Genomic DNA, 26,429 nt, shown 5'->3' on the forward strand with positions numbered 1-26,429 from the left:
GGTTAATACTGTTGATAAATCAGTGTTTGTATCAAAGATCCTTCTTTTATTTATCTGAAGTGTTGCATTGGTGTATGCCTCGGAGAATCCTCTGTTCAACAGATATGTATAAGTTGGAGGAGCATTCATTTAAAGAGACTCGCCTGGAACGAACATGACAGCACAGTTACTTACTGTAACAGGTGTTATGCAGGGACAGCAGGCAGCTATTCTCACATGTGGGTGACATAATCCACGGAGCCCCGGATGTGGACAGCCTTACAAGCATACTTGCTTGTAGAAACCCTAGAAGTTTCACGACTGCCACACCGAGCATGCGCGAGAGCCTTCCCGCCCAGCGTAGGGCGCGTCTCCTCAGTTCAGAGAGCTAGCAGAGAAGCCAACCAGGAGAGGCGGGTGGATTGTGAGAATAGCTGCCTGCTGTCTCTGGATAACACCTGTTACGGTAAATAACTGTGCTTTATCCCAGGACAAGCAGGCAGCCTATTCTCACATGTGGGTGACCTCCAAGCTAACCAGAATAGGATGGTGGGAGCGTTGGCAATTTAGGAGAATAAATTTTGTAATACTGACTGGCCAAAATGACCATCCCGTCTGGAGAAAACATCCAGACAATAATGAGAGGTGAAAGTATGAACCGAGGATCAAGTGGCAGCTTTGCAAATTTTCTCAATAGGAGTAGATCTGAGGAAAGCTATAGATGCCACCACGGCTCTGACTTTGTGGGCTGTGACTTGACTCTGTAGATGCAGTCCAGCCTGGGCAAAGCAGAAAGAGATGCAAGCAGCCATCCAGTTGGAGAGGGTGTGCTTAGAAATGGGATGTCCCAACTTGTTTGGATCAAAGGAGATGAAAAGTTGCGGAGCAGATATATGCGGTTTGATGCGTTCTAAGTAGAAAGCCAAAGCACGCTTGCAGTCCAGAGTATGAAGAGCTGATTCTCCAGGATGAGAATGAGGCCTTGGAAAAAACACTAAAAATACAATAGATTGATTGAGATGAAATTCTGAAACCACTTTAGGTAAGAATTTAGGATGAGTATGGAGGACCACCTTGTCATGATGAAAGGTTGATCAGCAACTAAAGTTTGTAGCTCACTAACTCATCTAGCAGAAGTGAGTGTGATGAGAAAACTACTTTCCAAGTGAGGTATTTAAGATGAACCAAAGCCATGGGTTCAAAGGGAGGCTTCATCAGTTGAGCAAGAATAACATTGAGATCCCAAACCACTAGAGGTGGCTTAATAGGTGGTTTGATATTGAAAAGTCCTTTCATGAATCTGGAAATCACAGAATGAGCAGAGAGGGGTTTTCCTTCAATAGGCTGATGGAAAGCTGCAATTGCACTGAGATGGACTCAAATAGCTGTTGACTGGAGGCCAGAGGTAGATAAGTGCAATAGATAATCCAAGACGGAAGACAAGCAGGTAGATTGAGGCTCCTTGTGATGAGGGTGCACCAAGCAGAAAATCTAGTTCATTTCTGGTTGTAGCATTGTCTAGTGGCAGGCTTCCTGGAAGCCTCTAAAACAGTGGTCTCAAACGCAAACCCTTTGCAGGGCCACATTTTGTATTTGTAGGTACTTGGAGGGCCACAGAAAAAATAGTTAATGTCATTAAAGAAATGACAAATTTTGCATGAGGTAAAACTCTTTATAGTTTATAAATCTTCCCCCCCCCCCCACCTCCCTGAAAGCCTGCATGTTCCCTCATTCTTTGCAGCATCCTCCAGCTTCCCCCCTGGCTTCCCAGTCTTAGTTTCAGCTAATTACCACAGCCTGCAGAGAGGATCGCTGGTGCTGTAGCGTTCCTTGCAGGCTTCCATCGGCCTTCGCAGCACGTTCCCTCTGTCACGGTCCCACCCCTCCTCTGACATCAGGGGCAGGATCACAGCAGAGGGAATGTGCTGCTGAGGACAATGGCAGCCTGCAAGGATCGCTACAGTACCAGTAATCCTCTCTGCAGGCTCCGGTAATTATCTGAAGGTAAGAGCAGGAGGACAGGGGGAAACCAGAGGGCGCTGCAAAGAGCAGGCAGCACTAGTACAGACAGCACCAGCACAGACCATGGGCCGCGAGTTTGAGACCACTGCTCTAAAATGCCCTGAACAGATTGGGAAAATTGTAAAGTAGCATTCAGGTTGAGAAGTACCAAGCTGTCAGGTATAGAGACTGCAGGTTGGGATGAAGTAGAGATCCTTGACTCTGTAAGCAGAGAGGGAAAGACTGGTAGAAGGAATGGCTCCCTGCTGCCGAATTGAAGTAGAAGGGAGAACCACAGTTGTCTGAGCCAGAGGAGCTATCAGAATCATGGTGGCATGTTCGGTCTTGATTTTGACAAGAGTCCTGAGAATCAGAGGGAATGGAGGGAACGCATACAGAAACTTGTCCATCCATTCCAGAAGAAAAGCATCTGCCTCTAGTCGGTGAGGAGAAAATATCCTTGAGCAGAACTGAGGCAATTTGCTGTTGTGGGGAGATCTATCTGAGGAGTCCCCCACTGAGAGAAAATGTGATGAGGCAATGAATTGAGTGTCCATTCATGAGGTTGGAGAAGGCGACTCAATGTGTCCGCCAGACAGTTTTGCTCCCCTTGAATGTAGACAGCTTTCAGGAAGATGTTGTGAGAGATAGCCCAAGTCCAAAGCTTCAGAGCTTCCTTGCAAAGAGGGAGAGAACCTGTTCCTCCCTGCTTGTTGACATAGTACATAGCGACTTGATTGTCCGTTTGAATGAGGACTACGGTGTCGTGAAGAAGATGCTGAAAAGCCTTGAGAGCTTTGAAGATCGCTCTGAGTTCCAACAGATTGATGTGACATATGCGATCCATGCTGGACCAAAGGCATTGAGTACAGAGACCATCGAGATGTGCCCCCCAAGCGTAGGTCAAAGAATCTGTCGTGAGGACCTTCTGATGAGGGGGCATTTGAAACAGCAAGCCTCTGGAGAGATTGGAAGAGAGCATCCACCAGTGAAGAGAGTATCCTTCCCCGATGATTAACAACACCTAGAGGTCTGATGTAATGGTCTCTCATCGATGGTAAAAAAAAAAAAATGGAGACGACCTCCTATGGGAAGGGGAGAAGATAAAGGCAGAACAATGGAGGTTATGCTCTGTTTGAGACAGTCAAAAAGGCTGAGAAGCCTTGGGTGCAGCAGATGAGTGTGAGGAGCTGCTCTCGGAGGATAACGCCTCTGGTAGGATGCAAGAGGTCGAGAAGGCTTGGAAGGAGCTGGCTTAGGTTTCGGTCTGACTATGGAAGCAAAAGATTTCTCATGCTCAGACAACTTCTTAGTAGCCACTTCAATGGATTCATCAAAGAGGACATTGCCCTCACAAGGGATATTGGCCAGATGATTCTGAATGTTGGGGTCAATTGTCAATAGTGCAAAGCCAGGCAAGCCTGTGCATCGCCACTGAGAAAAGCAGTGACCCTCGAGGAAAGCTCAAAGGCATCATAAGATGATTGGAGAAGGTGTAACCCGAGTTGGGCCAGTGTAGCAACAACTTGCTGGAACTCCAAAAGCCTGTGCTGAGAAAGATCTTTAGCAAAGCCAGGCAGTATGTCAATAAAATATTTGACATAGGTAGTAAAGATGAAATTATAATCCAAAACTCTGGATGCTATCATAGAATTTTGATATAGGCGATGACCAAACTTGTCCATGGTCCTGCCTTCTCTTCCAGGAGGAATGGTAGCATAGACCCTGGAAGGATTATTCCTCTTCAAGGAAGATTCCACAAGAAGGGACTGATGAGAAAGTTGAGTGTTCTCGAAGCCCTTGCAATGTACAGTTCTATACCTCGATTCCAGATTGCCTGGAACAGCAGGAATGGAATAAGGTGTTTCCAGGTTCCATTTGAAAGTCTGGGAAAGAAGCCTGTTGAGAGAGAGTTTGAGAGACTCCGGAGGAGGTTGAGGCAAACCCGTTTCTTCTAAATACTCCTTAGAGTACTTAGAACCAGAGTCCAATTAGAGATCCAGGTCCTCAACCATCTGACGGAAGAAGGAGGAAAAGGATAATTGATCCGCAAAAGGATGGCCTAAAGAGGGACTCAATGACCTCTCTGGAGTATTAATATCCAAGCAAATAAGCAGGTGTGGACGAGTCACTGAGAGAAGTAGAACCCGCAGGTTTTGCTGTGTCCTGTCACCCAGTCGGGCCCGCGAGGGCACTGTGGCTTCCACCGACGGGTGGCAGCACAACCCTGGCTTGGCTCCCAATGAGGGAAGACCCTACATAATAGTTCAGTTCACTGGCGTGTTCACTAAATCAACAGTAGATACACTGCATATTGTCAACAGTTTTAATTAAAAAAAACAAAAACAAAGCAACAAAGCAGACTTTCTGTCTCAGCAAAAAAAAAAAATATCCAAAAGACAATACTTCTGCCCAGGTTCTTGGAAGCTCACCCAGGTAAGTATTATAAAGTTCTTAGTTCATTATATTACAAGGATTCCTGGACTTTAACTTCACTCAGTCCCAGTCCTCACCAGGTCCTTAGCTGTGAAGCAATCCAAACCAAAAACTCCAGTACTATGCAGCACTCCGGTCCTGGTGTTGCAGGAACAGGATTGCCGGGTTCACTCTTACAAAAAAGCTTTTCACAAGCACCCACAAAATAACCCAGCCCGAGGTCTTCAGTGAACCCAACCCCAATCCTGTTATTCCTCAGACTTGCTCCAGTACTCACAACAGCCACACACCAGCTTCTCCCAAAGCTCTCACCCAGCTGGTGTGGAGCAGCTCAATCAGTGCAAAGCACCAGTTCAGTACTGCTTCCAGCCCACTGCTGTGCAAAAAAAACAGTTTTCAAAAAAACATGCTTTGCCAGATTCTGGTAATTCAACATAGTCCAAACAAACTCTTTAAGGCAACTTTCCAAAAACAAAAGAATAATTCATCAGCAGGAAACTGCCACACTCACATCCATGGGTTCCAGGGATTCCACTTCAGGTATTGCCAACTCGGTTATTTCCATTTGCTCCTCTGGAACCTCTTGCTCTGCTGGGCCTCTGTGCTACAGGACTTTCCCAGTCCATAGGTTCTGGCTTGGGCGCCTGCCTTTGCCTGGCCAGGAGGATCCTCTCTGCCAGCCCTTCCTGAGCTGTCCCTCTCAGACTCTTGGAGAGCTGCTTTAAGGGGGGGAAGAGCCACTCCCAGTCCTACCTGGCTGAGGTACTGCTTTGGAGGCTCTTTGGCTCCCTCTCAGTTCAGGGCTAAAATTACACTCTGGGAGCTGGTTAAGTTCAGGGGTAAAATTACACTCTGGGAGCTGGTTATATTTCCTCAGGGAGCTTGTTTTCCTGTCAGGCTTTGGCTCGGGAAAGGGAACTGGGTTTGCATCACCTTCATTCTCCTCAGAATAGGCAGCCCTGTCTTGATTCCTGGTTAGAGGAGTCGGCTTAACCCCTATCCTACGCTTGACAGGGTCATCCTTGGGAATGAAAATGTCACAGTCCTCAATCGAGGGGTTGAAATCCTCGAAGAACTGGTATGCCTGGATGAGCGAGGCTCGTCTCTTGAAGAGGATCTGCGCCTCGATGAATGCCTCAATGAGTGCCTCGACCGGTGATGGGAGTGATGCCTGGAAGCAGGTCGTGCTTGAGATCAAGGAAACTTCGCCCTGTGACTTTACCCTGCCTTATGTGAGGATGAATGGCTGGAAGCTGTAGAGCGAAAACAAGACACCATAGAAGACTCAGTAGTTTGGATCAAGGTATCTCGAAGCACTCCCAAAAAGACTTGGCTCCTTGTATGGAGTGTGAAGAATCCAGACCTGACACCCGCGAAGACTCGACTCCTTGCATAGAGTGTATAGATTCAGCTCGAGGCACAGGCAAGGACTCGACTCCTTGTGAGACTGCCGAGTGCCCAGGCTGGACTGCAGGAGGCAGAGTCGAGACAGGAATATGTTTGGCAAGTAATTTACCAAACTCCCATTCTAAAACAGATTGGATGGTAGCCTGCAATTGTGTATCCGAGTCTTTAACTGGAACACTTGCTGAGGCTTAAGGCTCCGAGGACGAAGAGGAAGACGTATGCTTCGCCTTGGAGGAATGCTTCTTGGGCAGCTTAAGAACTACCGCTGGAAGCATCTGCTGAGGTAGACTCAGCTGTCATCGAAGATTAGGAGTTTCCAAATAAGGAAGGTTTGATGAGAGTCGAAGCCGAGGTCGAGGTGGAAAGCTTGACCAAGTCAGAGGTCGAAACCCTGGTGGGGGATTCCATTCCAAAAATCTTCCCCACTTGAACTAGACGGCGTTTAAGGGTTCGAGGTTGAAAGGTAGCACAGCGTACGCACGACTCCAGGCAATGGTCAGGCCCCAAACACTGAAGGCACCACTGATGTGGGTCAATGAGGGAGATCGCATGCTGGCACTGGCTACACTTCTTGAAGCCCGTGACTGGCCGGGGTGAAATCGAAGCCCACAGGCTAAGGGCGTGCAGCAGGCCCCACCGTCACTCGCCGAAAAAAACACGAAGAATTGTCAATTTTTTTTTTTACATACGAAAGAAATAGCACAGCAACACGATAATAAAGAAATAAAACATGAGCCGTGATAAGAAAAGGCACGAAGTCTAACTAAGTTCAGCACAGAGCGTCAGACGGACTTCTCAGCTCCATGGAAAACAGAACTGAGGAGACACACCCTACACCGGGCGGGAAGACACTCATGAAACTTCTAGGGTTTCTACAAGCAAGTCTGCTTGCGAGGCTGTCTGCATCCGGGGCTGCGTGGATGACGTCACCCACATGTGAGAATAGGCTGCCTGCTTGTCCTGGGATAAAACAAGCTTTTTCCATTGTTGTGCAAAGGAATGATACCAGCTACCAGTAGTACTGCAACAGTAGCATAATTTTTCTGTTTATAAATGTTTACTATTTCAGTACTTTTAGTCACACAGAAATGCAGAATCTTGAGAACACAATTGTTAGCAATGACAAATAGCCTTTGCTTTCATCTTACTGTCAGTACTGCCTTTATTTGTATCAAGTCACTAATTTGTGGTTGGTTCTTTTGTACTGATTTTATGATTATGTTATTTTGTTGTCCACCTTTGATAAATGCAGATTAATAAATAGAAAGATATGAAATGAAATGAGAAGGAAGAAATGGTCAGGCATAAAAGAAAAATATCCTCAAAGTAGAAAAAAGGGTCTTTTACCTGCTTACATGCACGACGGCAATCTACAACAATGCTTAGCTCGCAGCAACCTAAGCCAACCCAACCATCTGATTTCTTGGATACACCTTTAAAAGAAGAAATATTCTAGTGAGATAGAGATATCTCAAGCCTCCATTAATATTTTCAATTCTTGAAGTATAAAACTGTCTTATAATGCCTAAACAAGTATCATACTAATGCAGTGGCGTACCAATGGGGGGGAGGTCCACCCCGGGTGCAGCCTTAGGGGGGGTGCACAGCCGGACAGGTCCAGAAAATTCCTGGGCTGCGACATCACTCAGCGGCATCAGCGCCCCCCCCCCCTCCGTGACGGCACTCAGCGGCATCAGCGCCCCCCCTCCATGATGGCACTCAGCGGCATCGGCACCACCCCTGCCCCGCGACAGCACTCAAGTTTGGCCTCCTTCTCCCGGCATCAGCAGAACTTCAGATCGGCAACAGGTGCTCAGTCAAAAGCTTCCCCTGACTGAACTGCCTGGATGGAAACAGGAAGCTGAGTCAGGGGAAGCTTTTGACTGAGCACCTGTTGCCGATCTGAAGTTCTGCTGATGCCAGGAGAAGGAAGCCAAACTTGAGTGCTGTCGCGGGGCAGGGGGGGCGCCGATGCCGCTGAGTGCCGTCGCAGCCCAGGAATTTTCCGGACCTGTCCAGCTGTGCACCCCCCCTAAGGCTGCACCCAGGGCGGACCGGACCGGACCGCCCCTCCCCCTTGGTACACCACTGTACTAATGATGTCCATTAACAATGTAAAATAATCTGAATGCTAGTATAATCTCATTTGCATTAAGTTCCAACTATTTCACTAGATCAATCAACTTCTGATTTAAATTATCAAAAATACTTAAAGATTAACTTTGTATAGGAAGGAAAAATTAGTTCTTTTTTATTTATTTATTTATTTATTGAGAATGGCAAACGGCCCAGACAGGCACGTACAACCAGCAAAGGAACAACAATAATACAGGAGGAGCAAGAAAATCAATAATAAAAACAAGCAGATACAAACCTTCCCAGTACAAGATAGGCCATCGAGGACCAGGTCAATGTCCAGCAAAAGGAAACAACAACAGGTCAACTCAGACTCACAAGGCCCACGAGGAGTACAAAGACAGACTAGACCAGTGATGGCTAACCTTTTTGAGCCCGAGTGCCCAAACTGCCGCACAAAACCAAAGAATTTCCTCAAAGTGCCAGCACGTCAATTAAACCTTAATAACAAGATTTTAGTATCTAAAAACTCTTTATAAAGTTGCCTGAACTATGTAACATCATTTTTAAAGGTTGGAATCTTTGTATTGTCAGAGAATCAATTTGATTCACAATCCTTTGGTTTTCATTTCAATTTATTGGCAATTTATAATGTTTTAATGATTTCATTCATGGGCCGAATACACACATACTTTTCTCTGTCGCCGCACTCTTTGACCAAAATATTTGTAAACCTGCAACCACGTCAAGGTAGACTCTTTCAGCAGCTCCCCTCCCTCCCCCTTACCTTTGTGGCCAAGTCAAAATGATCTACCAACAATAAAATTTTAAAAACACAAAGCACACTGTACGCAGAGAAAATGTTAATTATCATTTATATTCCGCGGGTTTTCAAAGAGGTCAAGGCAGATGACTTTATGCAATGTCACCTCAGTAACAACTATACAAAAATAGACAAATATTCCCCCTTCCTTTTTACTAAACCGCAATAGCGGTTTTTAGCGCAGGGACCTGCGCTGAATGCCCCACGCTGCTCTTGAAGCTCATAGGCTCCCTGCGCTAAAAAACGCTATTGCGGTTTAGTAAAAGGGGACCATAGTGCAAAATATAGACAGCATATATAAATTCTCAAAACGGACACATTTTGATCACTAAATTGAAAATAAAATCATTTTCATACCTTTGGTAATTTCATCAGTCTCTGGTTGCACTTTATTCTTCTGACTGTGCATCCAATATTTCTTCCCTTTTTTCAGCCTCCTATATGCTTCCTCTCCTCCAGACCTCATTCCCTCCCCAAACTTTTTCTTTGTTTCACCCTGTCCCCTTCTTTCTTTTTCTCTCTCTCCATACCCCCTTTCATTCTGTATGTCTGTCTTTCTCTCTCTCTCCGTGCCCCATTTTTCTTTGTTTCACCCAGCCCTCTTTCTTTTTTTTTTTTTGGCTCCCTGTCCCCCCCCTTTCTTTCTTTCTCCTTGCTCTCCCCTATGCCACCACCATTGGGAAAATGCTGCCACCCGCCACTGGGGAATAGGCTGCCACTGCCGCTATCGGGAACAGGCCGGCGCCGAGTTCGCCCTGCTTCTCTTCCCCACGGGGCCGACCAACTCTCGCCACTCGACGTCAATTCTAACATCGGAGAGGACGTTCTGGGCCAGCCAGGCAGCGATTGGCTGGCCCAGAACGTCCTCTCCAACATCAGAATTGACGCGGGTGGCGAGAGTTGGTCGGCCCCACAGGGAAAAGCAGGGAGAACTTGGCACCGGCCTGTTCCCAATGGCGGCGGTGGCACTCAAGTGGCTAAAGAGACGCAGTTTGCCAGTCTAGGGAGAACACTGGAGGGTGGCCAGCTGTGCACCCCTTTGGGGCGTAAAACCGGGGCAGACCACCCCCACCTTGGTATGCCACTGTCTGTACCTCACTCCCTCCCTATGACCAAAAATTCTCCTTTCTTCTATTCCCCGTGTACACAACCATCTCTTTCTCTCCCTTCCTCTCTCCCAAGTCCTTGCCTTCTGTGTCCAAAAACACATTCCCTCCCCCACCTCAGCATCTATTTCCCTCCCTTCCTCTCTCCCAAGTCCATGCCTTCTGTGTCTAAAAACCCATTCCCTCCCCCACCTCAGCATCTCTTTCCCTCCTTTCCTCTCTCCCAAGTTCATGCCTTCTGTGTCCAAAAACACATTCCCTCCCCACCTCAGCATCTATTTCCCTCCCTTCCTCTCTCCCAAGTCAATGCCTTCTGTGTCCAAAAACCCATTCCCTCCCCCACCTCAGTATCCCTCCCTTCCTCTCTCCCAAGTTCATGCCTTCTGTGTCCAAAATCCCATTCCCTCCCCCACCTCAGCATCTCTTTCCCTCCTTTCCTCTTTCCCAAGTTCATGCCTTCTGTGTGCAAAAACCCATTCCCTCCCCCACCTCAGCATCTCTTTCCCTCCTTTCCTCTCTCCCAAGTTCATGCCTTCTGTGTGCAAAAACCCATTCCCTACCCCACCTCAGCATCTCTTTCCCTCCCTTCCTCTCTCCCAAGTCCTTGCCTTCTGTGTCCAAAAACCCATTCCCTCCCCCACCTCAACATCCCTCCCTTCCTCTCTCCCAACTCCATGCCTTCTGTGTCCAAAAACCCATTCCCTCCCCCACCTCAGCATCTCTTTCCCTCCTTTCCTCTCTCCCAAGTTCATGCCTTCTATGTGCAAAAACCCATTCCCTCCCCCACCTCAGCATCTCTTTCCCTCCTTTCCTCTCTCCCAAGTTCATGCCTTCTGTGTGCAAAAACCCATTCCCTCCCCCACCTCAGCATTTCTTTCCCTCCTTTCCTCTCTCCCAAGTTCATGCCTTCTGTGTGCAAAAACCCATTCCCTCCCCCACCTCAGCATCTCTTTCCCAAGTCCATGCCTTCTGTGTGCAAAAACCCATTCCCTCCCCCTCCTCAGCATCCCTCCCTTCCTCTCTCCCAAGTCCATGCCTTCTGTGTCCAAAAACCCATTCCCTCCCCAACCTCAGCATCTCTTTCCCTCCTTTCCTCTCTCCCAAGTTCATGCCTTCTGTGTGCAAAAACCCATTCCCTCCCCCACCTCAGCATCTTTTTCCCTCCCTTCCTCTCTCCCAAGTCCATGCCTTCTGTGTCCAAAAACCCATTCCCTCCCCCACCTCAGCATCTCTTTCCCTCCTTTCCTCTCTCCCAAGTTCATGCCTTCTGTGTGCAAAAACCCATTCCCTCCCCCACCTCAGCATCTCTTTCCCTCCCTTCCTCTCTCCCAAGTTCATGCCTTCTGTGTCCAAAAACCCATTCCCTCCCCCACCTCAGCATCTCTTTCCCTCCCTTCCTCTCTCCCAAGTCCATGCCTTCTGTGTCCAAAAATCCATTCCCTCCCCCACCTCAGCATCTCTTTCCCTCCTTTCCTCTCTCCCAAGTTCATGCCTTCTGTGTCCAAAAACCCATTCCCTCCCCCACCTCAGCATCTCTTTCCCTCCCTTCCTCTCTCCCAAGTTCATGCCTTCTGTGTGCAAAAACCCATTCTCTCCCCCACCTCAGCATCTCTCTCCCAAGTTCATGCCTTCTGTGTCCAAAAACCCATTCCTTCCCCTACCTCAGCATTTCTTTCCCTCCCTTCCTCTCTCCCAAGTCCATTCCTTCTGTGTCCAAAAACCCATTCCCTCCCCCACCTCAGCATCTATTTCCCTCCTTTCCTCTCTCCCAAGTTCATGCCTTCTGTGTCCAAAAACCCATTCCCTCCCCCACCTCAGCATCTCTTTCCCTCAGCATCTCTTTCCCTCCCTTCCTCCCTCCCAAGTCCATGCCTTCTGTGTCTAAAAACCCATTCCCTCCCCCACCTCAGCATCTCTTTCCCTCCCTTCCTCTCTCCCAAGTCCATGCCTTCTGTGTGCAAAAACCCATTCCCTCCCCCACCTCAGCATCTCTTTCCCTCCCTTCCTCTCTCCCAAGTCCATGCCTTCTGTGTGCAAAAACCCATTCCCTCCCCCACCTCAGCATCTCTTTCCCTCCCTTCCTCTCTCCCAAGTCCATGCCTTCTGTGTGCAAAAACCCATTCCCTCCCCCACCTCAGCATCTCTTTCCCTCCCTTCCTCTCTCCCAAGTCCATGCCTTCTGTGTGCAAAAACCCATTCCCTCCCCCACCTCAGCATCTCTTTCCCTCCTTTCCTCTCTCCCAAGTTCATGCCTTCTGTGTGCAAAAACCCATTCCCTCCCCCATCTCAGCATCTCTTTCCCTCCCTTCCTTTCTCCCAAGTTCATGCCTTGTGTCCAAAACGCACTCCCTCCCCCTTTTGTGTTCCCCGTTTGTCTCCCAGCCCATCTTAGCAACTTTCTCAGCAAAATGTAGCTCGAGCCGCGTAGGCTTGTCTTCTATTTCCTGCCTTTCCCGCCGTGCACACATAGCCGACCAGAAGTCTTCCCCAACGTCAGGCTGACGTCGGAGGGCGGGCTTTGCTTAAGCCCTCCCTCAGACGTCAGCGCTGATGTCGGGGAAGATTTCCGATCGGCTGTGTGAGCTGCAGGGCAGTCGGAGTAGAAGACGAGCCTCGCGGCTCGAGTTATATTTAACCCCGTGGGTCCCCCATCGTCCCCGTTCAGCTCTCTCTCCTGTGCACCCCCTGGTAGTACTGCCCTGATGGCGGCCCTGCGCGTGTCAGCTGCAAGGCCTTCGCGTGCCACAGTTGGCACGCGTGCCATAGGTTCGCCATCGCTGGACTAGACCATCGGCCATAGCATTTTATGGTATAAAATTCCCTCCAATGCATAGGCAATCAAACAGCAAGCCATACACTCCATGCCACACAACAAGCACCCAACACGCACACAACATCTAAATCAACAGGCAGTCCATTCATACCACCCTTACCAAGCCCAGCCCCCCTCCCACGCCCATCCCCGGAATGCAGATAGAGAGACTCAAAGAGGTCAACGTCAGGGAGCCCCGAAAAAACAAACAGAATGAGACTCTCAAAGAGGGATTAAAGGGTGAGGAGATCCAGCAGACCCTCCCACAGAGCTACATAGTGCCTCATGTCCTGCCTATGAAATTTACCATAAGAGCGGATCTCAAATTGTGCCTTCTCTTCTCAGTTTGGCCCGCCATTGAGCGGCTGGGGGAGAGTCCTCAGAAGCCCAGGTCAGGATCAGGTTTTTCACCATCAGGATGACATTATAGAGGAATCTACACTCAAATTTTGGAGATCAATTTGGAATCAAATAAATAAATTATTGGATAATCCAGTAGCTTTAACATATGACACGGTTTTATTTGGGACAATGATGAGAGCTAAAAGTCAAATTTCAGCTCATAATAATAAACTTTTACTTATACAAAGTGGTACCCCGGGACTATGAGATTGCTGCTTTTGGGGGATCAACAGGAGCTTCTTCAGCAGGGGCTGGCCCTTCCCCATAGGAAGTTCCTTTACATTGTGCTCCTGTTGGTGAGAAAGGTCTTATTACAACACTGGGTAGAGTCGACGCCTGCTTCCTTCCCTCAGTGGTTACAGAAAATGAAGGAGATTCGAACTTATCACTCCGTTTTATCTAGTGACAAACGACATTAAGTATCTCTATGGCAAGCCTCTCTGTCGACTGAGGGGACCGCCTCTGCTGATTGACTGTGCCTCTGCCCAAAGGAGTTCTACTGGCTCTTTACTGTTTGCTTACTCTCAAGTCGGTATGGATGGTGTGTGCATGTGATGTGTTTGGGGTGTGTTTGATGTGGCTGGTATGGTATGGGTTGCTGGCTGTGGTATGACGGACTGGATGGGACTGCGTGCGGGGGGTTTGGGGAGGTTTTCATTTAAAACTCAGGTTACTGCAGCCCTTATTGGTCCTCCAGGAAGGTGCTTTCGCCATTATTTTTATTATTATGGCCTTCCTCTTTATTCTCCATAGCCTGCTGACCTTCTTTTTCCTCTGGGGGAGCCTTATCCACGCTACTTTTTCCAGGTTGTTGTTCCGTGTTGCATTTTCTGTTTCCCAACTCATCATATCTAGAGAGATTCTCTATTCTCCTACCTTACCAATATGGCTTTCGTTCCAACTTCAGCACCAAATCCCTTCTGACCTCCTTAATCTCAAAGGTTCAACAACTTCACTCTCGAAATAAGTTCGCCGTCCTCCTACAATTCGACCTTTCCGCTGCTTTTGACGTTGTCCATCATGATATTCTAGTTTTCCAACTCTCTGAGATAAGCATTAACTCCACAGTCCTAGAATGGTTCTCAAAATTCCTACGTTCTCATTCTTACACTGTCAACATGAATGGCACCTCATCCGCCCCCTGGAAACCGATATGTGGAGTCCCGCAAGGCTCACCTCTATCTCCTATTCTTTTTAACATCTATATGTCCTCCCTAAAACTCCTCCATCTATCCCCCCTAGAAACAATTTACACTTATGCTGATGACATCCTCGTCCTCGAGACAGACTCAAACCTCACCAACCTCTCTGAGAATATATCCTCCTTTATAACGAATCTCCAATCCTGGGCCCATACTGTGCAAATGAAACTGAACGAGTCCAAAACAAAACTACTTTGGCTCGGCCCAAAACTAGACCAACTACCCACCTTCATCCCACTGTCCTCTGGCTCCACCTTGCAGCTTGAGTTCTCAAGCAATGTTCTGGGCATCATCATTGATTCCACATTGTCCTTCAATGACCACCTCAATTCCTTGGTAAAAAATGCTTTTTCAGCCTTCACATGCTGAGGAAAGTAAGATCTTGTTTCCATCAAAAACACTTTACCGTCCTCGTCCAATCCATCATCCTTTCCAGACCTATTGCAACTCTCTCTACTTAAGCCTAACTAAGAAAAACCTTCATAGACTTCAGCGGATTCAGAATGCCACAGCTAATCTTATCTTCGCAAAAAGTAAATTTGACCATGTCTCACCGCTCCTGTCCAAGCTTCAATGGCTTCTGATAATCGCCAGGGTCCACTTTAAATGCGCCTGCCTAACTTTCAAAATCCTACACAGCATCCTCCCTCCCTTTATCCCACTCTCTTGGAACTCCTCAAATCCTAATACCACCAAACCCACCCACAAATTAAAACTATCCTTCCCCTCATTAAAAGGCATTTCCCATGCAAGAAAACTAGATTCACCGAGCTCTGGAACAACCTTACCTCCCCTCTTCGGAACCTGAGCTCTCTCCAACTTTTCCGCAAACATCTGAAAACCTGGCTATTCTCAAAAATGTAATACTTACTCCATCTTTGGCATTCTAAGCCCTCTAATTATTCTTCTTACTCTATCCTTTAACCCTTCATTGGAGTTCCTTTCTCTCCCAACTCCCGTAAACCGTGCCGAGCTCTACGATTGTGGAGAAGATGCGGTATACAAACCTAAGGATTAGTTTAGTTTAGTTCCCTTCCTGGGCTGTATGTATTGTTGTAGGAGTTCCTTGTATTGTGCTCCTTGTTATTCATCTTGTATTGGCTGCTTTAGCAATAAAACTTAAAAAAAATAAAATTAAACTTTTACTTATAATGACAGGGGTTGCTATACAATTGATTTTAAGGAATTGGAAAACCTGGGATAGACTAAATTATAACTTTTGGTGGGAGTCTTTATGCCATATTTTTAAAATGGAGCGAATGTTGGCTGTACAGTAGGGAAATTTTCAAAGGTTTGGGATCCATTGATAACTTATTGTAAAGATTGATCTTATTTTGTTCATTTTATTATACTCATCCAGGGTGGGTGGGTGGAGTGGGGATTTACAAGGTTATTTTAAATGAGATAAATTGATAACCTTAAAGTATTAATGTTTATGGATTATTAATTAGAGGGGTGGTAGGGTTAAAATGTTTAGTTAGACATATTTGTTAGTGCAAAGTGCTTTTATTGTATTATTATGTGTGTGTTTATTTGCTAATGTACTATGATTGTTTTTAAAATTAATAGTTTATACAAAAAAAAAAAAGGAATCTACACTGAGGAGGAAAGAAGCCTTGCCCCCATAGGGAACCCTGGAAGCCCAAGAGGAAGATGCCATAGTCCTACTCTATGGGTCTGTGAAGAACAGCATCGAGAAGGCACAAAGTTCCATCCAAATGGTGAGCTCAGTGCACTCAATAAAAGAGTGAAGATAGGTACCAGGCTTGCACTTACACTTAATACAAATCTGTTCCCAATCTGTGTCCCCCTATGCCTTGTGATATAGACTTTATGTAAAATTTTATACTGCATTTCCTGATAGTCAGCCAGCTTAGAAAAAAGATAAAAGGGTCTTGAAGCAGTCCAGAAACTGGGGGATCAGAAATGCTCTGGCCCAAATCCCCCTCCCAACTCTCCCGCAATTTGCACATCCCTGGAACTTGGGTAGAGAGCTACAAAGCACTATACCAGTGGGACAGCCGATTGAGCACAGGCGGGGTAGCCGCAAAGATCTTGTCCAGGTCTTACCTGCTAATTTTCTTTCTATTAGTCCCAACAGATAAATCCGGATTCTTCTGGGTTATGCCCATTTACCAGTAGGCATAGAGAGAACGCCAGACCTCTGCTATATATTCTCCTGTACAGCAGCAGTCTCATTTCCAATATTTTCAATAACAAAGCAGTATGGATAGAAGTAGAGAAGAAAAAATAAAAACTTCCTGCCTCTGTGAAAGAAACAACTAAACTCCATCAAGAACACATTCTGAACAAACCAACAGTGAAACGTATCCTTGAGCGGAACTCAACATGTCTCTCACCAATGGACCCGACTAATCTTCAATGCGCAGACTGCCACTACCTTCTCAAGCTGCTTTACCTTTTTCTTCCTCTTCTGACATCATCTCTCACCAAAATCAGCTGATCTCCCAAACCCAGAATTAAAGCCATAGTAGGGAAGGCCTCTGAATTGATTTGTCAGGATTAAAGAAAATCAAATTATCAGGTAAGAACTAAGTTTTTCCTTCCAAGTCATCCCACAGATCAATCCAGAGACTTTTGGGATGTAACAAAGCAGTCCTCAAGTTGGGCAAGACCTAGCCATCTGAGTCGCCAACACTGAGGCACCAAATGCTGTTTCCCAACAAGCCTTCCGACAAACAAAAACATCCAACCAATATCTCAAAAAGGTGTAAAGTGAGGACATTGCCGATATACAAATTTCTCCGATTGATACTGCATTTGCTCTCCCTTCTCCCCACTTCCATCATCTGACCTCTTCTCTCTCCCCACTTCCATCATATGCCCTCTTCTCTCACCCTTTCTCCCCACTTCCATCATCTGCCCCTTCTCTTTCTTTCCCCCACTTCCATCATCTGCCTCATTCTCTCAATCTCTCCATTCACCACAGATCCATCTCAGGAAGGGAGAGAGATGGATCTGTGGTGAATGGAGAGATTGAGAGAATGAGGCAGATGATGGAAGTGGGGGAAAGAAAGAGAAGGGGCAGATGATGGAAGTGGGGAGAAAGGGTGAGAGAAGAGGGCATATGATGGAAGTGGGGAGAGAGAAGAGGTCAGATGATGGAAGTGGGGAGAAGGGAGAGCAAATGCAGTATCAATCGGAGAAATTTGTATATCGGCAATGTCCTCACTTTACACCTTTTTGAGATATTGGTTGGATGTTTTTGTTTGTCGGAAGGCTTGTTGGGAAACAGCATTTGGTGCCTCAGTGTTGGCGACTCAGATTCTCTCAATCTCTCCATTCACCACAGATCCATCTCTCTCCCTTCCTCTCAGGAAGGGAGAGAGATGGATCTGTGGTGAATGGAGAGATTGAGAGAATGAGGCAGATGATGGAAGTGGGGGAAAGAAAGAGAAGGGGCAGATGATGGAAGTGGGGAGAAAGGGTGAGAGAAGAGGGCATATGATGGAAGTGGGGAGAGAGAAGAGGTCAGATGATGGAAGTGGGGAGAAGGGAGAGCAAATGCTGAATGGAAGTGGAGAAAGAGACCACATACTGGATGGAAGGAGGGATAAAGAAAAAGGACATATGCTGGATGGGGGAAGAAGATAGAGTTAGTGAGATAGTGGAGGGGTGAAGGAAAGGGGTGGCATGCTGTGGGTAGACACAGTGAAAAGAGGGAAACTGAGGATGCATAGTAAGAAAGAATTTAATTTAGACGGAGGCAGAAAATAAAGAAGGAAGACCAGAGAAGGAAAGGAAAGAGAGAGAGGAGATTGATACGGAGACTCTCCAAAAATGAATTGTGCCCTAGTAGAATGTGCCTTCACAGATATGGGTAGGGACCTCCCATTGCCACATATGCTGAAAAGATAGCTTACTTAAGCCACCTTGCGACTGTAGCTTTAGAAACTTGGTCATCCTTTTTACAATCCTGAAAAAAGCACAAAAAGATGTCAGAACAAAACTCACTGGTAACCTCCAAGTACCTTGGCAGAATTCTCCACACATCCAGATACTGAAGGGAACAGAAATCTTCCAGGTATTCCTCCCTATGCTGGAATGCTGGCAAGAAAACTGGCAGATCCACATGGAAAGCAGAAACAACCTTAGGCAAAAAAGTGGAACTGTTCTGATCATGACCCCCTGCCTCCGTGAAATGAAAGAACAAATCTCAACACTTACCTGGCCGAAGAAACAGCCACAAGATAAACCGTTTTCAAGGTGAGGTCCTTCATAGTAAGGCAATCCAGGGGATCAAAAGGAACCTTCTGCAAGACCCTAAGCACAAGATTCAAACTCCAGAACAGATAAAACTCCCACCTAGAAGGAAGCAAATTCTGGACCCCGTTCAAAAATCTCACCACATCCACATGCACCACCAGCCAAGTGCCTTGTAAGGGATCTCAAAAACACACCAATGTTGCCACCTGAACCTTCAATGAACTTAAAGCCAAGTTTTTGTCCAAACCATTCTGCAAAAATGAGAGAATGTGGGCCAAGAAGACAACACTGGAGACATACCTAATGAAGCACCAATATTCAAAAGTCCATCATACTCTCACATACACCACAGAGGTCAACAATTTCCTGGCTTGGAGCAGAGTAATAATTACATCTTCTGGAAATCTCATCCTTTCAAGAATCAGGCTATAAGATTAAAGTGGGAGGGATCCTCCAGCAGAATGAGGCCTTGCCTAAGAAGCCCCCTCTGGCTTAGCAAGTGAAGAGGTTCTGCTACCTAGAACCTGACCAAATCCACATACCACAGTCTCCTGGGCCAGTCTGACACCACCAGAATCACTGTACCTTCATGGCACCAAATGCAGTTAAGAACTCTGCCTATCAGCCACAAAGTGAAAATAGAGGAAGGCATCCAATGGCCAGAGCTGTAGAAGCGAATACAGAGTCTTTGCAACTGCCTCTGTCCTCTTGCTGAAGAAATGGGGGACCTTGGTATTGTTCTAGCCATGAGATCTGATGAAAAACCTCACTAGAGAGTTCCCACTCTCCCAGATCCAAAATGTTCCAGATGTTCCTACTCTCCCAGATCCAAAATGTTCCAGATGAGGAAATCTGCCTGAACATTCAGCTCCCCTGCTGTGTGTGCAGCTGAAAGCAGAATAAGATGAACCTCTGCCCACTGACAAAGGAGAGCTGCCTTCCAAGCCTTGAGAGCACTTTTTGTACCCATCCTGATTGTTAACATAAGCCACTGCTGTTGCGTTGTCCGAAAACACTCACACTTCCTTTCCCCTTAAAAGGATCACAAATGCCAGAAGGGCAAAGTGGATGGCTCTCAAACCCAAGTGACTGATTGGTCATGACATTTCCGTTGGCAACCCTAAGCAGTCTGGCTTAGACAGTGGGCTCCCCAATCTGAGACGGGCATCCGTGGTAACCACCATCCAATCCAGAGTCATCAGAGACAAGCCCCTCCCCAAATTGTCCTGATTAAGCTGACCAACACATGGTGAAACTTGCTTGTGCTGTCCACGACAGCTGACAATGATATTTGCTGGCAGCAGAGACCAACAACTAAGCAGAGAGAACTGGAGAAGTCTAATGTGAACAACATCCAAAATGGAAGACATGGTGCCCAACACCCGCAAAGACAGACTTAACAGAAGCCTGGACACTTGGACCCAAAATGTATGACAATAAGACACCAGGAGAAAAATCTTTCCCTCTCACCAACTGAAGACCACCATGAAATACTCGAGGGACTGAACAGGGGGGGGGAATCAGCCAACTTTTATCAAGGTTGATTACCAAACCAGAGAGTGAAGTGGGCTGACCACCCTGTTCATCTGCAGACATTTCAGCCAGGAATGGGCTTTAATCAGCCAATTGTCCAATTAAGGAAGAACCCAGATGCCTTACATCCCCCAAAAAATTTCTTCTACCACCATCATCACCTTTGAGAAGGTGAATGGTGCAGTTGGCAAGACTGAAGGGTATGTCTTGAAACTGACAGTGCACTAAAAATCTGAGGAAACGCTGATGAAGCCAAATAGGAATATGCAAATACGCCTCTCATCATGTGATCGGGTTGAGCGGTTAACACCTGTCTCACATCCACTCCCCAAGTACCTCCTCTGTTAAAATAAGGACAAACAGAACAGAATTAAACACACTCAACATTCATCCCCTTCTAAAATCCATGACCAGGTCTTCCTAGCTCCTCCTAGTCATTCTCCGGGTTCTTCAGAATTCTCTATTCTTCCAGGACCTCCCTGGATTCCGTCTTCTCCAGGTTCTAAGGTCTTCCTCCAACCCTCCATTGGCCCTCCAGGTCTTCAACAGCTTCTGGTGCCATTTACTGGTCACTCTAGCTATTGCCACCAGCCCTGCCGGTCCCTCTGCTGGACGCTCCTTAGATCTCTGGCCAATGCTCCCAGGGTCTACAAGGCTGCTTCCTGGGGAGTCTTCTACCAGTTCTCAGTGGCATTACCAGTCTCTCCACAGCTCGCCAAGTCCCACCACCGATCAGTCACCAGACTCCTTCGGCCTTGGACTCCTCTAGCTGCCTCTTGTGGGGTCACCGCTGGTCCCTCTACTCCCTGGCCTCTTGGGTCCCCACTGCCTGGATTCTTCTTCTTCACTAGTCCCACTGCCAGTCATCAAGTCTGAGCCCCTTGCTGGATTCCAGACTCTACCAGGCCTTCCAGCTACTCTTCCAGCTCTTTCCTGCCGATGTACAGGTCCCCATGGACCCTCCCATCATCGGGTTTTCCACTGCTGCACCAGTCCCTCCTGTCAGGATTAGTCAGTCTGGCCATTCTACCCCCACTGCACCGGGCCCCCTATCAGTGCTGGTTAGCAGTGGCCTTAAGGGCTTACCAGGATTTAGGCCAGAGGCCAGTATTCCTCCTCCCAAGGTTTGCTCAGCTCTCGAAGGAGCTCTTGCCTTAGCTGTTCTTTTCAGCACAATTCACTCAGGGTGAGTGGACAGCTCCCAGAAACATTTGCAGCTCTTATGCAAATGAATTCTACTTCTCAGGCTCTCTCAATGAGTTCTATTGCTTGGGCTCCATCTACTGGCTGGCCAGTGACAGAGAACTTTATCCTGCTACAGCCTCCCCAAGGTCTAGAGTAGAAAATGACACAGGGACAAATTAGTCCCCGCCCCTGCAGGATCCATCACCATCCCAGTCTCATCTCTGCAAGCTCTGTCCTCATCTGCAGATGGACTAGAATGCTGTCAGGCACCTTGCATGGGGATTCCAAATAGAAGTCCAGAAAGAGTTGAGCAAACACCAGCTTGTATCCTTCTCTGACCACCTCCAAGACCCACTGGCCTGATGTGATTCTGGTCCAGCCGTCCTGAAATGTGAGACGAGGCTGCGGCCCACCTGTCCCTCGAAAGGACTGCTGCTTCTAGTAAATTGGAGGCTTCTGAAATGAGCTTGTGTTTCCTCACATCCCTGAATCTGGACCGATGCGAAGTGTATTTTGTAACCCTCTCTGATAATGTACAAGACCCAGCGGTAGGACATTATCTGTTCCCAAGCCTCCAAATGGTCCGAGAGCCAACTGGCATCATTGTGGCATTTTGGCTGGCACTGCCGAGCGGGAACCTGAACCTTGGTTCCTCCGATTCCCAGAGAATTTCTGTCTGGTGCCTTCAAAGGCTCTCTGGGTAGAGGCTCCTGTGAAATATCACTAAGAGCCACGAAAGGACACCTCACTCTGGCCTCTATCTGCTTGGGGTAAAGATCTTGACCAACAATCTTGTACACTGGCCATAAGATCATCCAAGCCCTTGCCAAACAGCATCTGTCCCGTGAAAGTGAGCTTGCTCAGCATTGCTTTAGAGGTTAAATCACCTGCCCATTGCCTGATCCAAAGCACACAACAGTCAGCAATCAAAAATGCCAAGACTTTCTCCATGACTCTGATAATATCATCTGTTACATAGTCTACTCCTGCCAGCACAAGCTGAGGCAGCGGCTCAGAGTGTGTCAGGCTCCGATTTCTTAGTCTAGAATGACAGGCACGTGCTACAAAGGAGGTTGCAGCTATAGCCTTAACTCCTAAAGCTAAAGTCTCAACTGCCTCCAGAGGACCATATCCACTCTGCGGTACTGTGGATCCTTTAAAACCATTTGTCCTTTGCTTGGTAGGGAAGTGCGTTTGGTCACCTGGGCTATCAGAGAATCCACTTTTGGCATAGCAAACATTTTTTGGCATTCATGATCCAGGGGATACAGTTTAGCCATGGGTCTCCCCAGGCTCTGTGACTAGGATCCTCATATGTCCATGTGTCGGGAAAAGATATGGGCAGATATTCTCACATGTGGGCGATATCCACAGAGTCCCAGTACGGACAGCTTTAAAAGTGCATCGCCACTTTAAGAACTTGAGAAAGTTCACGAACTGCCCACACCGCGCATGCGCAAGTGCCTTCCCGCCCAACATCACTTGTGGCTTCTCAATTCATTAAGCAAGCTAAGAAGCCATCCAGAGGAGGTGGGTGGGTTGTGAGAATATCTGCCTGCTGAACCTGGATAACACCTGTTACGGTAATAACTGTGCTTTATCCCAGGACAAGCAGGCAGCATATTCTGACATGTGGGACTCCCTAGCTTACTAGAATGGGATGGAGGGAAAATTGGCCATTAGGAAAATAAATTTTGCAATACTGCTTGGCCGAAGTGACCATCTCATCTAGAATAAGATTCCAGACAGTAGTGTGATGTGAATGTGTGAACCAAAGACCAAGTAGCAGCTTTATAGATTCCATCAATAGGAGTGGAGCAAAGAAAAGCAACTGAAGCTGCCAACTGAAGCTGCCATAGCTCTTGCTTTGTGGGCTATGACATGACTCCCCAGTTGTAGCCCAGCCTGAACATAACAAAAAGAGATATAAGAGGCCAACTATGTGGAAATCGTTCTCTTTGATACAAGACATCCCAGCTTATTAGGATCAAAGGAGATGAAAAGTTGAGGAGATGTTCTATGCGGTTGAGTTTTCCGATAATAGTAAGTCCATTTGCAGTCCAGAGTGTGAAGAGCCATTTCCCTAGGAAGAGAATCAGACTTAGGAAAGAATACTGGAAGCACAATAGATTGATTAAAGTGGATTTCAGTGACAACCTTTGGAAGAAACTTGGGATGGGTGCAAAGCACCACTTTGGTGGAATACTGTGAAAGGAGGTTCCGCCACCAGTGTTTGAAGTTCACTGACTCGTCGAGCTGAAGTAAGGGAGATGAAAATGACTACTTTCCAAGTAAGGTACTTGAGATGAGCAGCAGACATTGGTTCAAAAGGAGACTTCATCAAAGCAGCAAGGACCACGATAAGATCCCAAACCACTGGAGATGGGTTGATATTGAAAAGGCTTTTAATGAATCTGGACACAAGAGGATGAACAGTGAGAGGTTTCCCACCGACTGGCTCGTGGAAAACATTGATAGCACCGAGATAAACTCTAATTGAAGAGGTTTTGAGACCTGAATAGAACAAATGTAGAAGACAGTCCAATAATGAAGAGACAGAGGTGGATTTAGCCTCATGATGATGAAGAGCACACCAAGTGGAAAGCTGGGTCCATTTTTGCTGGTAACACTGCTGCATGGATGATTTTCTGGATGCTTCCAAGATTAATCTGACAGGCTGAGAAAGATGAAGGTCAGTCAATGTTAGGCCGCGAGGTACCAAGCTGTAAGGTGCAATGCTGAAAGATTATGATGCAGAAGAGATCCGTGACTCTGTGTGGGAAAAGACGGGAAAATCTGAAGAGGTATTGTTTCCTTCACACTGAGTTGAAGTAGCAGGGAAACCAGGGCTGTCTGGGCTACTGAGGAGCTATAAGGATCATGGTGGTGGACTGCTGCTTGAGCTTGACAAGCATTTTGAGAATGAAAGGAATTAGAGGAAAAGCAGAGAAACTTGCGAGTTCAATCCAGTAAAAAAGCATCCACTTCCATATGGTGAGGAGAGTACTGCCGGGAGAAAACTGGGGCAGCTTGTGGTTGTGGAAGGAGACAAACAAGTCTATCTGAGGAGTCCCCCACTGAGAGAAGATGTGATGCAGGGATGCAGAACTGAGTGGCCACTCGTGCGGTTGAAGAAACCTGCTGAGTGTCTGCAAGAGAATGCTGTTCCCCTTGAATATATATTGCTTTCAGGAATATATTGTGAGCAATAGCCCAAGTTCAAATCTTCTGGGCTTCCTTGCAAAGATTGAGAGATCTCATGTCTCCTTGATTATGTAATACATTGCGACCCGATTGTCCTTGTAGATAAGAAGGATGATGTTGGTCACAATGTTCTGAAAAGCTTTGAGAACATAGTAGATCGCTCGGAGTTCCAACAGATTTATATGAAAAAGGCGGTACTGGGCAGACCAGTGACCATGCATATGAAGACCGTCCAAAAGAGCTCCCCAAGTGTAAGTGGATGAGTCCGTGATCTGAACTTTCTGATGAAGAGGCGTATGGAACAAAAATCCTCTGGACAGATGGAGAGTTCATCTACCACTGCAGCGACTGTTGAAGCGAAGAAGTGACTGTAATTTGCTGAGAGAGAGTGGGTCGAACGCTTGAGACCACTGAGATGCGAGAGTCCATTGAGGTATCCAGAGATGAAGTCTCGGCAAATGGAGTAACATTTACTGTGGAAGCCATGTAACCCAGGAGTACCATCATTTGTCTGGCTGAGATTGATGGCAGGTGATAAGTGAGTGCAAAGCTGAATCAAATTGTCTTGCTTAGCTGCGGTAGAAATATCCTGAAATGAATGGTGTTGAGCAGAGCTCCTATGAATTGTAGAGTCTGAGATGGCTGAAGTTGGGATTTGGGAACATTTATTTCAAAACCCAACTGTTGAAGGAAGAAAATTGTCATGCAAGTCACTACTGTCACCCCTTGCGAGGTAAGGTACTTGATCGGTCAGTCGTCCAGGTAAGGAAAGACTTGAAGGCCTTGAGACCATAATGCTGCTGCCACTACCACCAGGCACTTGGTGAATATTCTGGGTGAGGATGCAAGGCCAAAGGGAAGTACTTTGTATTGATAATGGTGATGAGCCACCTGGAAACGGAGGAATCACCTGGAGGCCGGATGCACTGGAATGTGAGTGTAGGCTTCTTTAAGATCCAGAGAGAATAGCCAGTCATTGCGATCTAAGAGGGGATATAAAGTTGCCAGGGATAACATCCAAATCTTTTCCTTCACTAGAAACTTGAGATCTCTGGGGTCCACGATTGTACAAAGACCTCCTGTCTTCTTCGGAACAAGAAAATACCGAGAGTAAAACCCTCGGTTCCTCTGTCCAGGAGGAATATTCTCAATGGCATTGAGAAGGAGAAGGAATTCTATTCTTGAAGAAGGTACGTCTGCTGAGGGTGAGAAGAAGACTCTCTTGGAGGATGATCCAGAGGAATGTCGATAAAGTGAAGAGAGTATCCGTCTCGAATAACTGTTAGTACCCAGAGGTCTTAGTAATCAGTTCCCAGCGTGGATAATAAAGTTGAAGCCATCCTCCAATGGACTGAGAGAGAGGCTGGGATAAAGGAACAACAGCTATGCTCTTGAGAAGCATGTCAAAAAGACTGAGCAGGCTTCTGTGGAGCTGCAGCCTGGTTTTTTGAGGATGCTGCTGTTTCTGTTTCTTCTGCTAAAGTCTAGTAGGAACAGCAGGTTTGGAAAAAAAAAATGCCTCTGATAGGAAGATTTGGAAGTTGAAGGCTTAGGCTTGGATTTAACCAAAGTATCCCAATGTTTCACATAATCAGTGAGCTTTTGAGTAGCATTTTCAAAAGAATCACCAAATAACTCATCATCCAAGCATGGAATATTAGCCAATCTATCCTGGAGGTTGACATCCATATCAGAGATTCTAAGCCATGCTAGACGTCTCATTGTCACTAACATAGTTGATTCTCTGGAAGACAATTCAAAGGTATCATAAGTCGATCTCGCCATATACCTTACAGGGTGCGAGAGATGTGATGAAAATCCTGTAATTGCTATGAAGGAATGTACCTAACAAAAGAGGAAAATTTCTTAACCAGATAGAAACATAGAAATAGACGGCAGATAAGGGCCCACGGCCCATCTAGTCTGCCCACCTTAATGTCCCTCCCCTACCTTTGCCCTGTGAATAGATCCCATGTGCCGAACCCCATTTGGCCTTAAAATCAGGCACACTGCTGGCCTCAATCACCTGTAGTGGA

General features: G+C 46.8%; 1 protein-coding gene across 6 annotated transcripts in view; it reads right to left on the bottom strand.

Annotated features, from left to right (window-relative positions):
• RECK (reversion inducing cysteine rich protein with kazal motifs) overlaps window positions 1-26,429 on the bottom strand; it is a 381,558-nt gene that overhangs the window by 271,904 nt on the left and 83,225 nt on the right. For all 6 annotated transcript variants that reach the window (XM_033929631.1, XM_033929632.1, XM_033929629.1 and 3 more), the window contains one exon: window positions 7,171-7,256. In XM_033929631.1, the coding sequence (XP_033785522.1) occupies window positions 7,171-7,256 (86 nt within the window). The remainder of the gene's footprint in view (window positions 1-7,170; window positions 7,257-26,429) is intronic.

This window comes from Geotrypetes seraphini, chromosome 2 (assembly GCF_902459505.1).
Source record: "Geotrypetes seraphini chromosome 2, aGeoSer1.1, whole genome shotgun sequence".
Classification (NCBI taxonomy): Eukaryota; Metazoa; Chordata; class Amphibia; order Gymnophiona; family Dermophiidae; genus Geotrypetes; species Geotrypetes seraphini.